Source organism: Rhagoletis pomonella, unplaced genomic scaffold, assembly GCF_013731165.1.
Source record: "Rhagoletis pomonella isolate Grant_MI unplaced genomic scaffold, Rhpom_1.0 Rhpom_scaffold_00005, whole genome shotgun sequence".
In the NCBI taxonomy this organism is placed as follows: Eukaryota; Metazoa; Arthropoda; class Insecta; order Diptera; family Tephritidae; genus Rhagoletis; species Rhagoletis pomonella.
This window is the reverse complement of record NW_023458559.1, coordinates 81,338,186-81,352,469: the sequence shown is the minus strand read 5'-3', so window position 1 is coordinate 81,352,469 and position 14,284 is coordinate 81,338,186. Positions and strand designations below refer to the sequence as shown.

The following is a 14,284-nucleotide window of genomic DNA, read 5'->3' as shown; positions in this document are numbered from 1 at the left end:
TTTTAAGAAAACACAATGTTGTGTTGAAAACAGTTGGTTGTGGTTTAATGTTCAATAAACGTTTATTTGAGCCTTTAAAGTTTACGACGTACAACAATACGACACCGTTGTGAATCCCTCAAGTGATTGAGGCAATTGAAGAAGTATGCATGTATTAGTAAAAGTTTCGAAGCAAAGTGAGAAGTAAAGAAAGCAACAATAGGAATTTTGTGCAACAAGCCAACGATGCCAGATGTGCTGACCAAAATTCTAAAAACTTTATAAAATTCCTCAATATTGTTACCAGATCATGATGCAATAATACAAGGTGGTATCAGTTGTGACCGCTCGATTTGATACAGCCTAAAAGTATGCATAAAAGTACATATAAAAATTTTCTCAATCAAAGCTCGATTTTTAATCACCCCGTTTACACAGGCAAATCTCAGATTATTATCCGTAAAATTTTTTGTGCTGTCTCAAGGAAAGGTTATGCTTCTTCTCTGTGCCAACGTGATCACTTTTTTCTACAGTATTTAGCAGTTTAAATATGTTTTAACTCAATATCTTATTAAAAATACCTTTACAAACCTCTTTTCCTTGCTAGCGTCCATTTTTGTTTACTTTTACATATGGCATTTCTCCTCTTCGTCGTAAAAAAAATAATCGATAAAAGCTGGTTGGCCAGCGAAAAGTTATCGGCTAAATCTGAGATTATTTTGTAATTACAGATTAACATGGGACGAATTTTGTATGGCTAATCTCTTTTTCTTATTACAGATTAGGGAGTTAAGCTCGAAAATGAGGATAATCTACTTATATGTGAGCCTAGTATTAGCTCAGTAGAATAAGAAGAAAAACGGGAAGAAATTAATCCCCATTTGGGGGAAAAATATAAAATTTCATATTTTGTTCTAAACAAAATTTGCTTTTTTATTGTATATTCGTAGTGAAAAGAAGTAAAATAAGATAAAATACCTTTTTAAGAAAACAATGTGTATACTGGGAAAAATAAAAAACATTCAACTATATTATTAGGCAAAGAATTGTTACAGAAGTAACACTGATTCACCTAACTTACGGCGCGTTTACATTGGACAATGCTGTCAAGACAATAAAGAAATACGTATTAGTTAACAAAAACGCAGGTAATTGTCTCTGTGGTGTAGGCGTCCCGACAATAGTTAAGACAATTCATTTTGAGCAAAATGTCGAACGTGAACATTGAATTATAAGTTGCAGAAACACGCATTCCGCGCGAGCTATTTGAGCTAAAAACAAAGAAATAAAGAAGATCAGCGTCTTTTTAATTATTATAATTATTTTTTATTTTGAATTTCTCTTCTTTCTTGCACAAGACATCAAAATTATTGTCGGCATACATCAAATCATTGTTCGATTATCTGTCCTCAAAATAATCAAGACAGTAATTGAGGCAATTGAAGAAGTATGCATGTGTTAGTAAAAAAGTGTGCACGTATTGGTATTTTCATGCCAGTTTTGTCCGGTGTAAACCCTAAAGAAAATCTAGGATAAGAGCGTAGAAAAAAAAATTTAATAATCTTTAATAACTTATAGAAGGTCGGGATTTATTTGGCCCAACTAACAAGATATAAAGCCAATACAAAAATAGAATAAAAGTTAAAGATGAACACCAACTTCCTTCAAAAAGTTAATAATTGCAACGATTCCTTGAGTCTTTTGACTTCATATTGCAATTTCTTTTGGTTTCGATTACACACAGCTAATTTTGTTATTAGTTGTGAACGCCAACTTCAATTACTTAAACGAACAAGAGCACAAAACCTATTGCCCAAGCTATGAGTTGTCGCAAGGAAATTTGTTTCGTGTAAACACCAGCGTATTTTCTCCATTTTGCCTAATAACGTAAATAAATTTACGGTATTCACCAAGGAGTCATTCATTTTTTATCGACGTTTAATCCATCTGTGTTTGCTGAATTTGTTTAGCTGCATTGCTGCGATTTGTATTTTAAGTTTAAATTGTTTCAGAGATAATTTCAATTTCTTTAAAAATAAGTTAATTTGTTGCAGCAAAGCAATAGCAATAGAATTACCGCAAAACCTCAAAAAGGTAAGTGAAATACAATACGTAGATATGTATGTATGTATGTAAGTAAAAATTGTGAGAAGAAATGCGATAAAATAAATGCAGAATAATTTTCCGATAGCCTGCTGATAAGTGTGAATAAAATATACGCATGCATATGTATGTATGTATAATAAAAAAACTATTGGTGCTTAAATCGTTCCGTAACATTAATGGATGTTTTATTGTAGACGTCCTCTGTTAGAGCAAAAATGGTGAAGACCTTACCACAATTTCCATTGCTATTTGTGGGGTGGGGTCTGTTCGGCATTTTTCCAATCGCATGAATATTGGCGGCATTGATGTTAAGTCCAGAAAAATTACTACATACATTTTTAAATCCATATACAATGTATATAAACTAGTTGGTTAATGCTCGTCGCAACAACCAGAAGATTCCGCACTCTTATTAAAAAAGTCGCCGGTATTTTTTTTCTTCGTGGGTGAATCATGCGAGTTAGATATTTTTTAAATAGACTAGGAACTTTATGAATGAGTCTTTCTGCTCATATAATGATTTTTTTGTTTGCGTTCTTGCAGATACATAAGTGCATAAAAAACTGTTCCATAAATAGTAAAATTGCGTGATTAAGTGCAAGGTTTGTGCCTGTGTTTTGTCTTGTTTGAGCTTCCTTTGATAAGTAGAATACCCACACAGGAAGAATTTAAGTACTTGGAAATGATTGATGACCTTGCCTCATTTTTTTATCAAAACTTCGTAGGCTTTAAAACTTGTTTTATTATGCAAGGAAACTACTAGAAACATATTTTAGACATCTAAAATGTTGGGATAGTAAAAGTAAATTATAAACAAACAAATTATTAAGGCAGTGTCTACACACACGCACAAGGGTAACTTTTACCGTAGATCCACGGTAAAATTACGTGGATAATGTGTTGCTGGAGAAGTGGGGAAGAACTTCATTATGCGTAGGCGGCCTTCGTCCGCGCTTAGGGAGTATAACCCTTACTACTTAGAATTCTCCTTTCTGTGTTGCCAGAGAAGTGGGACATTACTTCTTTCTGCGTAGGCGGCCTTCGGTCGCGCTTAGGTATTATAACCCTAACTACTCAAAATTCTCCTTTCTGTGTTGCCGGAGAAGTGGAACAGAACTTCTTTCGGCGTAATTTTTTCCATAGATCTACGGAAATTCTTACCGTCGATCTACGGTCATTTTTACCGTGGATCTACAGTAATTTTACCGTGGATATACGGCCATTTTTACCGTGGCGCGTGTAAGTAGACACTCCCAATTACTAAATTACATCTGCACATATTAGTAGTCCATAGTATATACCTGCGTACATATTGTCGCCTAGGTAAAAGATTGTCGTAAGCGCCATTTTGACGATTTTTAGTTTTAGATGCAGTATATATTTTGAAATAAGGTCTTTCGATTGTTGTTATCAGTTTTTAGATATCTCCTTTAGTTTCCGAGATATTGACTACAACTTTTTCGACAATTCATAAAAAATTTAGTTGCAGTCATATTAAACAAATCAATATCTTAAAAATGGCGTTCTCCATTTTTGGATATCTCCTTTAGTTTCCGAGATATTGAGTAAAAAGTGTCGTTAATTTGGAAAAAATTTAATCACATTTTGTCGTATTTCATACAATGTGGCTGCCAAATTGTGGACAAATGACGCTTACGACAAAATTTGACAAAAGAAAGTCCTTCATAAACTCAAAACTAATTAACAATAAACATTAAAAATTAAATAATTTAAGAATTTTGTGAACTAGTAACATTTTCAGAGGCTATGGAGAAAATCCAGCTTCGCATTTTTGAGAAATTGCATTCCAAACTTCAATCGCGATTTCCCACGACCTGCCGAAATTAACATACGACAATCTTTTACCCAGGCGACGATATGTATGTATATCATTTCATTTATTTTCCTCGCAGGCCACGTAACCTTTTTTATTTTAAACTCGCTTTACCAGTGATCCGTCTATGGAAACTAACACAAAAATAAATACATTAATACATAATAATGTGTACATAAGTACATAAATAGGTATGTATGTATGTATGTACATACATACATATGCACATGTGCATGTACGCGTGATGCACATGTAGTTTATTTATGCCATAAATTCTACTAAGTACTTGAGCATTCCATTTTAGGGAAATATCTGCATTATGCATACATAGATTATAACTTTGATGTCAAACACCTACTGTTGCAATTTGATTTAAAAACATTTTCGAAATTCACAATATCTTCATTTACAATGTTTTATTCATTTTCAATTAGCACAGCTTTACGTGTGTAAATAAATCTTAATCAAAATGTCTACGGAATCACATGTCGACGTTGGTATTCATGATGAAGACATACACGATAGTACCTACCAACCGCCACCGGAAAAGACCATTGAAGAAATAATGGCCGTTGATCAAGAAGATGAAAGCTTACGACGGTATAAGGAAGCTTTGTTGGGTGCTGCGCAAGCGGAAAAAATCATTTTCGGTAAGCCTCGACCAAAACTAACTCTTAATAAGTATTTTAACGCTAGTATTATTGTTAAACATTTTTGTATTTCAGATGCAAACGATCAGCGCAAAGTGATTGTTAAGAAATTGGCTTTAGTAGTGGAAGGTCGCAATGATATGGAATTAGATTTGACTGGGGACATAAGTCAACTTAAAAAACAGGTATATATACTAAATATTTTGTAAAGTTTTGCATTTTTTATTTGTAAATGCCGTGTGACAAGTTCTGGGTTTAATGCCCAGAATAAAATGTAAAGATAATGTTTGTTATTAATGATCACCTTTTATTAATTTTATTCATTCAGGTATTCGTCATTAAAGAAGGTGTTCACTATAAAGTGCGCATAGATTTTATTGTGCAAAGAGAGATTGTTCATGGCCTTAAATACGTACAAAAGACTTATCGAATGGGTGTACCAGGTAACTATTCAAATGAAATGCATTCTATTTTTAGTTGCACGCCTAGTATTAGCACGCACTCACTCATTGCAATATTATTTTCATCGCAACTCCTTGTCCAAATACCAATCCTGATAGTGAAGCCATAAAAGGATTCTATTCCGAGCTCCAATATGTTTTTATATTGTAATAAAGCTTACGTAATACATGTAATTTTATGTTTAATACGACGACCGGTAAAAAATGTTTAAGCCTTTAAACCCTCGCTTAATTCAAAAAGTTAATTTAAAATACAGTTTTAAAAGGCTTTAGGAAACAAGTGTTCTCTAAATTTTACTATAGGTCTGTGAAGTCAGGAATTATGTTGGTGATCAATTTACAAATACAATTTTGGGTAATACATGTATCTAATTGATTTATTTTGGAACGAATTTCCGTCATCCCTCGTCAAACTTGGTTTGCAGACAAACCGGTTCCGGCGTTGTGCCATCTTCAGTGTCATTTTTCGTTCGAAAAATAAATCATCTTAGACCCCGTCGGGGAAAAATCAACCAACACCAACATATATTTAATTGACTTTGTGGCAAAAACTTGTAAACCTTATCCCACTAAAAACATGTCTGACTATAACGTATGGGTACTATCGTTTGAACGTAGTTTGGTTGAGGCCCTAAGCAAAAACCCTATGTGAATCTTTCCACGGTGTAATCTAAATCATTTAATTTCCATTTCTGTCACAATGCTTTATTTTATAGCCCTAATGAAACATAGCTTAAATACTGCTCGCATTAGTTTTTGGTTTATCTTAAATATTCCAAACCAATTTTTGTGTATGTTTAATAGTATTGTACAGTAGATCGATCGTCTCGCAACATGTTTTAAGTATGTATGTATGCGACATGTTTATAATTTCATATGCTTATTTGGATTATGCATTATGCACTTATGTATATACATTTTTCATTTATTGCTGAAAATAGTTGGTTTGAGGTGGTATTCTTTATGTCTTCCTGTATACCACTAATTCATTTTTTAATTGATTTTTCTCTCTGCTTACACTGGATTTGTAAATGTTGTAACTAATAAAATACTAACCCTCGCTTGTGTGATTGTGTTGTGTTCATGTTTCTTCAACTAAAAAAAAAATCCTCCAAAAGTTGTTGGTAAGACAACCTTAATTAAAATTTTATGTGATTTATAAATTTCTCAGATCTTACATAATCAGCTATGTTGCATTTTCCAGTTGACAAAATGACACATATGGTCGGCTCATATCCACCGAAAAAAGAAATTCAATTCTACCTAACACCCTCAGAGGAAGCTCCTTCGGGCATGATGGCACGTGGTACATATTCAGTAGCTTCGCTTTTTACTGATGACGATAAGCACATACACCTCAAATGGGATTGGACTTTTGAAATTAAAAAGGATTGGGAGTAAAGTGATGTAAAAAGTATCGGAACTTAACATGATTGCATTACAACTGATATCGTGTCAAAAGTCAAAACGTTGAAAGTTCTTCTAATTGATATTCTAAAGCAATTTCCGTATTAACTGATTTATATTTCTACAGTTTAGTTAAGTAAACAGTGTAAAAGCAGTGCATGCAAAAGCGGTACGAAAAGTATTATAAGTTCTGTATTTAGCGATAACTTGTTAATCATCTCGATGTATAACCTTTCTTGTGACATGTTGAATGGTAAATTCTTGTTTCGAAGCAATACTTATTAAGCCAAAACGAAAAAATATTAAAATCTTGTCTTTGTCGGTTTTATAATGCATACATATGTGTACACATTAAAATTAATATTTAGCTTATGGACTGTCCATTTTTTCTTCTAGAATCGACGATATGGTTCATGGTTGTGTAAATAAAGTGCCCAGGTTTTTTAGGCTAAAGAGCTCTATTCTAACATGTGGGGTTGCCTTGTATGATTTCTATAATAATTTGTAATACAATAAATTTTGTATGGAGCGTTGATGTTATTTAATGAATTCAAGAGTGCTTCGGAGAGCTAAATTTTGAACTGGACGACATTTGATAAACATGTCAACTAAAAATAAAGGCCCTCAATCACTGCTAAATCACATTATTTTATTAATGTTTTTTTTTTTGTCCAGTATAACAGTTATGTGAACGTAAGCGCAGATTTTCAAAAGTAAGGAAAAATAAAATAATAATGCATAATTGTAATTAAAACTACAAAAGTAAATTTTAACTGAAAAGGCAATGCTAAGCGTAGTCATCTTTAAATAATGGAAACAACGCGCTGATTAATAAAAAAAAAAAAGATAATTGAAAATCTGTTTGAAGATTTGTGTATGGAATTATTGTCTACCAAAAAACAAATGCATTTTATATTTGTAAAAATTTACTAAAATGTAATACGACTATAAGCAATTTGGAAATACAGAAATGAAATTTCGTAAAAATAAATTTGTTTCTTTTGAATTTTTATAATATGTATTCAGGGCATTCGTCTGCCGCTACTGTTGAGAGACATTTTCATATATGTACATAAATTCAATTTCAACCTCTGCAATGTTAATACATATAAAGCGCTGTACTTAGAGCCGTTTTCTGAAGCAAGTTTTAAAATTCATCTGCCCTTTACTGGCCGTCTCCATGGGATAAAATTTATTGCTGTCCAGCTGTCATTTTCGTCGCTAGATATAAATGTTTTATCAGTGGCAATATTTGTGTGGGCTTTTTATATCTTGATATAAGCATTTGTGAGATAGCTTCTGAAACGTATTTTTGTCGGATTTAATCACTTAAAAAATTTAGAAAATGGCTATTTTACATCCAATTACATAATAACAAATATTTTAACAGAAAACAGCTCAATATTTGCTTTTATATTTAAATATCAATAATGTTGCCGCCACGAAGTTTTCATGCAAATGAACATGTAGCTGTCAAACTACTAAATTGCCGGCAATAGATGGCAAGATATAAGCTCTGATATATGTTGTGCTTTGAAGAGCAATGAGCGGTCTCCATTAGGGATGTTCCGATACAAGTAAATACGAGTATATACTCGAGACTTTTGTTTCGATACCAACTACCTTTTTTACTCGAATCGTTGTGTCGAATCGTTGCGTCGATACCGCATTGGTATCGAAAGAAAAGTACTTGTATCGAATAGATTTGAGCCATATCTGGTCGGCCATATTTTTTCTATGGAAGAAACTTTGCTTTAAGCAATGGCACCGCCAAAATCTTTTTACAAGAAGATCGAGCGATTTCGGCAGGACGCCCTATTTCAGAATGTGGTTCAAAAACACCCTATCTCGGCTGCCGATTCAAAAATGCCCTATCTCAAATATTTTCAATATACTTTCAGTTGTGACCGGAAAATTGTATTACCAAAAAATGTTACCACTTCTTGTCACCGCGATTCTAGGTACGTTGGTAATGCAGTGCGAAAATGGTTTAAAAATTGACAGACACTTTAATTACCGGTTACAAAATTTATGTTACCAGCGCAGAATAGACTTGTTAATGTGTTAGTACATACACATATATAGATAAAGAACTTCTATTTTCATATTTTACCCAGTGTTGCCAGAACTTTTTGGACCAACCGGCTAAATTGGCAAAAAACGGCTAAAAACGGCTAAACTGTTTCAACAAAATTTCACATGTTTTATTTAAACAAATCACAAGTGGAAAGACTAGTTCCTGGAGAGAAGTTTCAAATTCAAGCTGGAAAAAATTTTGACAGCAAGAATTTGTAATTAGGAAAAACTTATGGTGGTTTTGCCAATATTAATTTGTTCGTTAAATTTAAAAATTTACAAACTTGAGCGATTTTAAAATGAAAAATGTAAGTAAATACTTGTTTACTTAATTAATTTAGTTAATTCCAATGATTTGAAAGGTACTCGGCTGAAAATAACTGTATTCGTAATCGGAATGCAATCTCAACCAGAGTCGATATAGGAAACCCTGTTGAAGAAAGTCGGACTAACAAGAAATTTACATATAGATCCTTTGCCCCTCTGAAAAAATTTTAAATACTCTATACAAATTTCTTATGTCTGAATGCAACCGTGGACACTAGCTGGCAGGGAAACTTGCAAATTCCTGAAAACTTGCGTTCGTGCAGAAATTTGCAAGTTTCTCTACTTGAGAGAGAATTTGGGAGCATTTTTTCTTACTATCTGATATTTTGAGTGATAATTTTCGCTGAAGTTTCGACGAACAAACCAATGGCTTCCCAGAAAGTTTTGCTTTACATAGAAATTTCGGCTCTTTTATTTTCATTTTGACGCATTTCAGTGTTGGTTCTTTAAATTCAAGTTGGCTTTCGGTTTTTGGAATTTAAATAAGTTCTCAACGAAATAAGAGTTTTTAAAAAAATACATATACAAATGCAATATCCATTTTTCCCGTACCATAAATCTTCAAGCGTGGGCGACAATGATGTTTTGTAATTAAGGCAGAATTGAATATGAGCTAAAAGATTTTCGATTGCTTAGTCAAAAATGGAAACATATATATTTGAATCTTAAGAAAAGAAGGGAAATAGCAAAATCGGCTAAAAACGGCTATTTTTTTTTTACAAAACGGCTAACAACTCGGCTGCCGGCTAAACCGAAATTTCTCCGGCTGTTTGCTATCGCAACCGGCTAAATCTAGCCAGACTAAAATGGCAACACTGATTTTACCATAAAGTGAATCCCACTTAAGCTCAGATATCTTACCCGCTTAAGTACCCATATTAACTTTTTACTTATCACTCGAAACTTATATTGTTTCAAGCTCCAAAAACTAATCTTCCAAGTGAACTTCCAAAAACTTGCAAAGAAAATCGTATTAATGAAAATATGAAAAAGAATTTCTAGCGTGGATCTCTTAGTGTGTCCAAATGAATTCATAAGCCTTTTCAAATCATCAATTTAACATGAAAATTTTTTATTTAGTAGAATTGAACATGAATGGGGTTTTCCGCAACTTACCGATCCCACCTAATCCTATCGAGGGATATCTGATCACAAATATTTTTGAAAATGGCAAGCGTTGCGCAATCTAGCGGGTACATTTTTTTGTAAGTCAATTCTTTCTATATATCAGATTTCCCAAGCCCACCTCGATGCTACTATAGTCGAAGATATCACATATGTATAAATTTTGGTCCCGATTGGAGACGGTTAAGGCGTGTCAGACTTGGCAATATTTTCAACTTTTCCACGCAATTGTCAAATTGAGAAAGAGAAATTTTATTTCCATGTGTGAACAGCCAGAAAGACCTTTCTGTCACTTTTCGGAAATCAGTTTCAGAAATGAAAGTTACAAGGTGTGACTGCAACTAAAAGCGCGCAAATTGATTTCGGAAATATATTTAAACTTGCTCGTTCTACACTAGCAATCAGCAACTCGCCTTTCGGAAATAAAAAACCTCTTTCGAAATACACTTTACATGCAAGGTGTGACTGCTCATACAACTGCTTTCTGAAATGTCTCAATTTGACAGCCTTTTCGAAATATATTTCCACGTCTGACACGCTCTTAACTGCTCCTGCAATCTCTCTTGGAAATTCTTGAGTTTGACAGACTTTTGAAAAAGGACTTGCACTTGCCACGTTTAACAGCTACTTAAAAATACGGCTTTTACAAATATCTTGACTTCAATTCCAACATCGAATGTTTTGCAAATATTTATTTTAATGTATGAACATGTCTACCCCAAGTTCCAAATATGATCCAAACCGGACTATAAATACGAATTTTCAAGCTCTTATCTTGACTCCTGTGATGTCTAATCAATCTGGGTGTGTGATTCCGTTATTAAAATACATATACATACATATGTATGTATGTACGTATTTCGAGACGTAACTATTTAACATATTGGTAATTCCATAAAATATTTACAAACTCAATATTTTTTTTGGGGTGAAATATATTTTTTACATTCTTAATCGAAAAAAAGAAGACACCAAATTTTTTATTTCGCCATGATATTCGAAAATATCGAAAAAAAAATCTCGAAATATTGAACTCACGGAGAAGTATCTTTTTTTAATTGTTTGCAGTTAATAAAATATTTGTCGGAGAAACTTTAGTATAAACTTTATGTACGCAGGTATGAAAAAACTCGTAACTTCTACAGTTTTGGCGTTTTCACTCTCAAATTTTTACAGCTTACTTCATAAAGTTTGACAATTATTCAGGTTGAAAAAAAATAAAAAGCAAACATGATGAAGTTAATAAAAAAAATAAAAAAATTAAAAAATGCGATATTTTAATGCAAATTTTTTTTTTTTTTAATCTATCTCACACTCCCATGAAAAGCTGAGGTAATTACGCACATTTCGATACCTTAACTGATTTTCTCCGACAAATAGTTTATTAACTGCAAAAAATTAAAAAAAAGATACTTCTCCAGGAGTTCAAAATTTCGGGAATTTTTTTTCGAGATTTTCGAATATCATGTCGAAATAAAAAAAAATAGGTGTCTTCTTTTTTCGATAAAGAATGTAAAAAAATATATTTCACCCCAAAAAAATATTCAGGTGTAAATATTGTGTGGAATGACCCATATGATAAAAAAATGATAAAAAATTCATACCGGCACACAAACATACGTCTGTTCACTACTAAGTTTTTAAATGTCTACTGAATATACTATAGTAATGTTTTCAGTTAAATGACATCTTACGCATAACCCAAACCCCATATCGCTAATATACATACCTGTTATGAGAACAGCATATCCAGTAGTATGAATACCTATAGCAACAAGTATTACTCATACGCCCCACCGTATCCATGAGTTTCTGTCGTTTCCGCAAGTTCTCAGCTTTCTCTCCGAAGTGTTAGTTTGTTGCCGAAGCGCTTTCAACAACATGTTGCTAGGTAGCTACGATGCTCTTATTGTACGACATGAACAAGCTCTTGAAAACGAACAGGCAACAAACAAAACGAACAGTGCAGGCAACAAGACAACATCAGCGCAGAAATACATACTGATATACAAACGTACATGTGACTACGAATATGTCATAAAAGTAACACCTTACAATATACATACATACATATGTACATATGTACATACAAACGTACAAGTATAGTGCATGCAACACGCTAGTCGTCAGCAACAACGGCATTTGGGGTGACGCCTGTGGGACGCGCGCGCATGCCTCCGTACTACATATATACATACATATGTAGGTGTGTGCATATAGCCAAAGGTATTTGACTGTGTAAGTATTTCTATTGGTTTATTGTGCTGGGTGGGAAAAACAAATCCGGCGCGCAGTGAGTACAAAACAGTTTGGCCGGCGACGTCCTACGGTGCAGGTCGGTGCCGCTGTTACTTGCGTTTTCCGCAGTTGGATGTTGACGAAAAACCAGTAGTCGGCGGATAATTGGATGGTCGGCAGGTCGGTCGGCCTATCGTACAAATAGGCATGTGCACATATGTACGTACGAGTGCTCTGTTGAAGTGGCAGTTGAATGGAAACGATTTGGCGGGTAGTCAATTCACTGCATTTTTACGCATCTGTGAATTCGAACGCAGCAATAGATGCTAATAACAAAAGCAACGGTGTCGAGGTGACGTGTGTGCTTGTTGTGTTTTTGCTACATCTGTGAATACGTTTGGTGATTAAGTGGTTTCAAGTGAAACAATTTTGAGTGTGCTCCAGCCTATTGATATGGCTCTAACCCCTCGCACAGTGGGAATCTAATAATTCTAGCTATTCGCGAAATTTCAAATGGCATTGACAAGATATTTAGATGCGTCGGTGAAACACAAGGGATATACATATGTACGACTTTTCACATGCAAACTCATAAATTTACATACATACATAATACATATGAGAAATTACACACGTATGCTAAGGAAAAAAAAAAACATAAAAACTACGCGCTTATCTTCTCGTGCTCAACTGCCAGCGGGTCAGCGCATAAGTTCGGAAGTGTGACAAACCAATTAGAGTTTCACTTTGTGTTGCGTGTTAATTATATCTAAAAGATACCTCGCGGACGTTACGCTACAGCGGCGCTGGCGCTGGCGCTGATGTTCACGTTTACAATAAAAGCAATGATGATGACGATAGAACGCGCAAACTGTTGCCAATGGATATATTTTAAAGTATAAAAAATTACAAACAATAAAAATTGGCTACGAGCAAATCTACTTAATACATACCCAGATGTGGGCAAAGTAAACATGTCACAAATTTTGAAGCTCACACCAGGAAATAAAGTAAATAAAACATATTTAATAATAAACCAAACACAACAATAAATGTCCCATGGTCCGAGCATAAATTTAGGCTGTGGTAATGAAATGAAAATTCTTTAGCTAATATTTTAAAGTGTAAAAAAAAATATTCAATAATGCATAAGATACTCTTTCCCTGGTGTCTTGGTTAATAAACGTGTGTGGTTGGGTTTCTACGAGGACTGTCTTTTAAGTGTTGCACATAACAATAAAAAATATGTATGGTTAATCAGTGAAAAAATTGGTTGTTTCTCAAGTATTATCCAACACAGTTTTGCTACTCTGAAGTTCGTACCTCCAAAACAAGGTTTTTTGAAGACTTTAACGGCATAGCAAAACGCTCACAATGTTTTTTTTTGCTGATGTGAAAGAAAAACCAATCCTCGTGTGCCAAGCCGGGTTGAAAGGCGGATGACCTTCAAATCTTGTGTGTCGTACGACAGTTGGGTCTACGTAACCGGAGGCACCCAGATCTACATACATACAAACATATGTACGTATGTATATCTGGGCAAGGACCGTCAGTTCAGATGATTATCCAAAATAGTTGTTGGGGTATTTTTATGCTGTTACAACAACAAGCTCGCATTGTTGTGCGAATAATGATCTTTCTTCAGCGGTTGGTATTCCACTATTCTCCTAACGCTTTTGAAAACAAAGGGTTGTGTTCAATTCAGCATAAGAAGTTCTACCTTGCATAAGAGGCAAAAAAAACAGCCTACCATTTGCTTTCATGTGTTCTAGCCACGAACAACTTTATTCGGGTTTTCTTAATTTGAAATACGTAAACAGCGAATGAGCTCCATGTTCGTCATTTAGGTATCACAGAGTGGTGTTATCTAGACATTTTTTTTTTATCGAGAATGAGTTCAGCTCAATAAAAAAAAATCCAAACAAAAACACTCTTTAACTGTCAGAATATACAAATCTGTGTGAATGCGCCAATCGAGTGATAAGTAGAATATGTTCAGTCAAACAGATAACCAAACTTACCAAATATGGCGAACATATATGTCTTTCCATCTGTTATTTGGTATGCCAACTGTATGAATT

General features: G+C 33.9%; 5 protein-coding genes across 9 annotated transcripts in view; 4 read left to right on the top strand and 1 right to left on the bottom strand.

The window, feature by feature from the left end:
• The window catches only part of LOC118739670, a 339,105-nt gene that overhangs the window by 240,290 nt on the left and 84,531 nt on the right, over window positions 1-14,284 (top strand). The window lies entirely within an intron of this gene.
• The window catches only part of LOC118739680 (short transmembrane mitochondrial protein 1-like), a 397,003-nt gene that overhangs the window by 327,603 nt on the left and 55,116 nt on the right, over window positions 1-14,284 (bottom strand). The window lies entirely within an intron of this gene.
• Window positions 1-14,284, top strand: part of LOC118739672 (ER membrane protein complex subunit 4-like) — a 394,927-nt gene that overhangs the window by 328,100 nt on the left and 52,543 nt on the right. The window lies entirely within an intron of this gene.
• Window positions 1,887-7,282, top strand: LOC118739667 (rho GDP-dissociation inhibitor 1-like). Of its 4 annotated transcripts, none has more exons than XM_036471128.1 (6): window positions 1,887-2,073; window positions 4,359-4,569; window positions 4,645-4,754; window positions 4,898-5,012; window positions 6,149-6,154; window positions 6,235-7,282. In XM_036471128.1, the coding sequence occupies exons 2-6, from the start codon at window positions 4,389-4,391 to the stop codon at window positions 6,429-6,431; spliced, it is 609 nt and encodes a 202-aa protein (XP_036327021.1). In that variant the 5' UTR covers window positions 1,887-2,073; window positions 4,359-4,388; the 3' UTR covers window positions 6,432-7,282. The 4 variants fall into 4 exon arrangements, with proteins under 4 accessions (XP_036327021.1, XP_036327022.1, XP_036327024.1 ...); XM_036471129.1 differs by having other exon boundaries at window positions 4,354-4,569; XM_036471131.1 differs by lacking the exon at window positions 6,149-6,154 and having other exon boundaries at window positions 1,888-2,073; window positions 6,202-6,288.
• LOC118739660 (adenylate cyclase type 2-like) overlaps window positions 12,308-14,284 on the top strand; it is a 53,917-nt gene continuing 51,940 nt past the window's right edge. The window contains exon 1 of the mRNA XM_036471110.1: window positions 12,308-13,289. The gene's annotated coding sequence lies outside the window, so the exon portion shown is untranslated. The remainder of the gene's footprint in view (window positions 13,290-14,284) is intronic.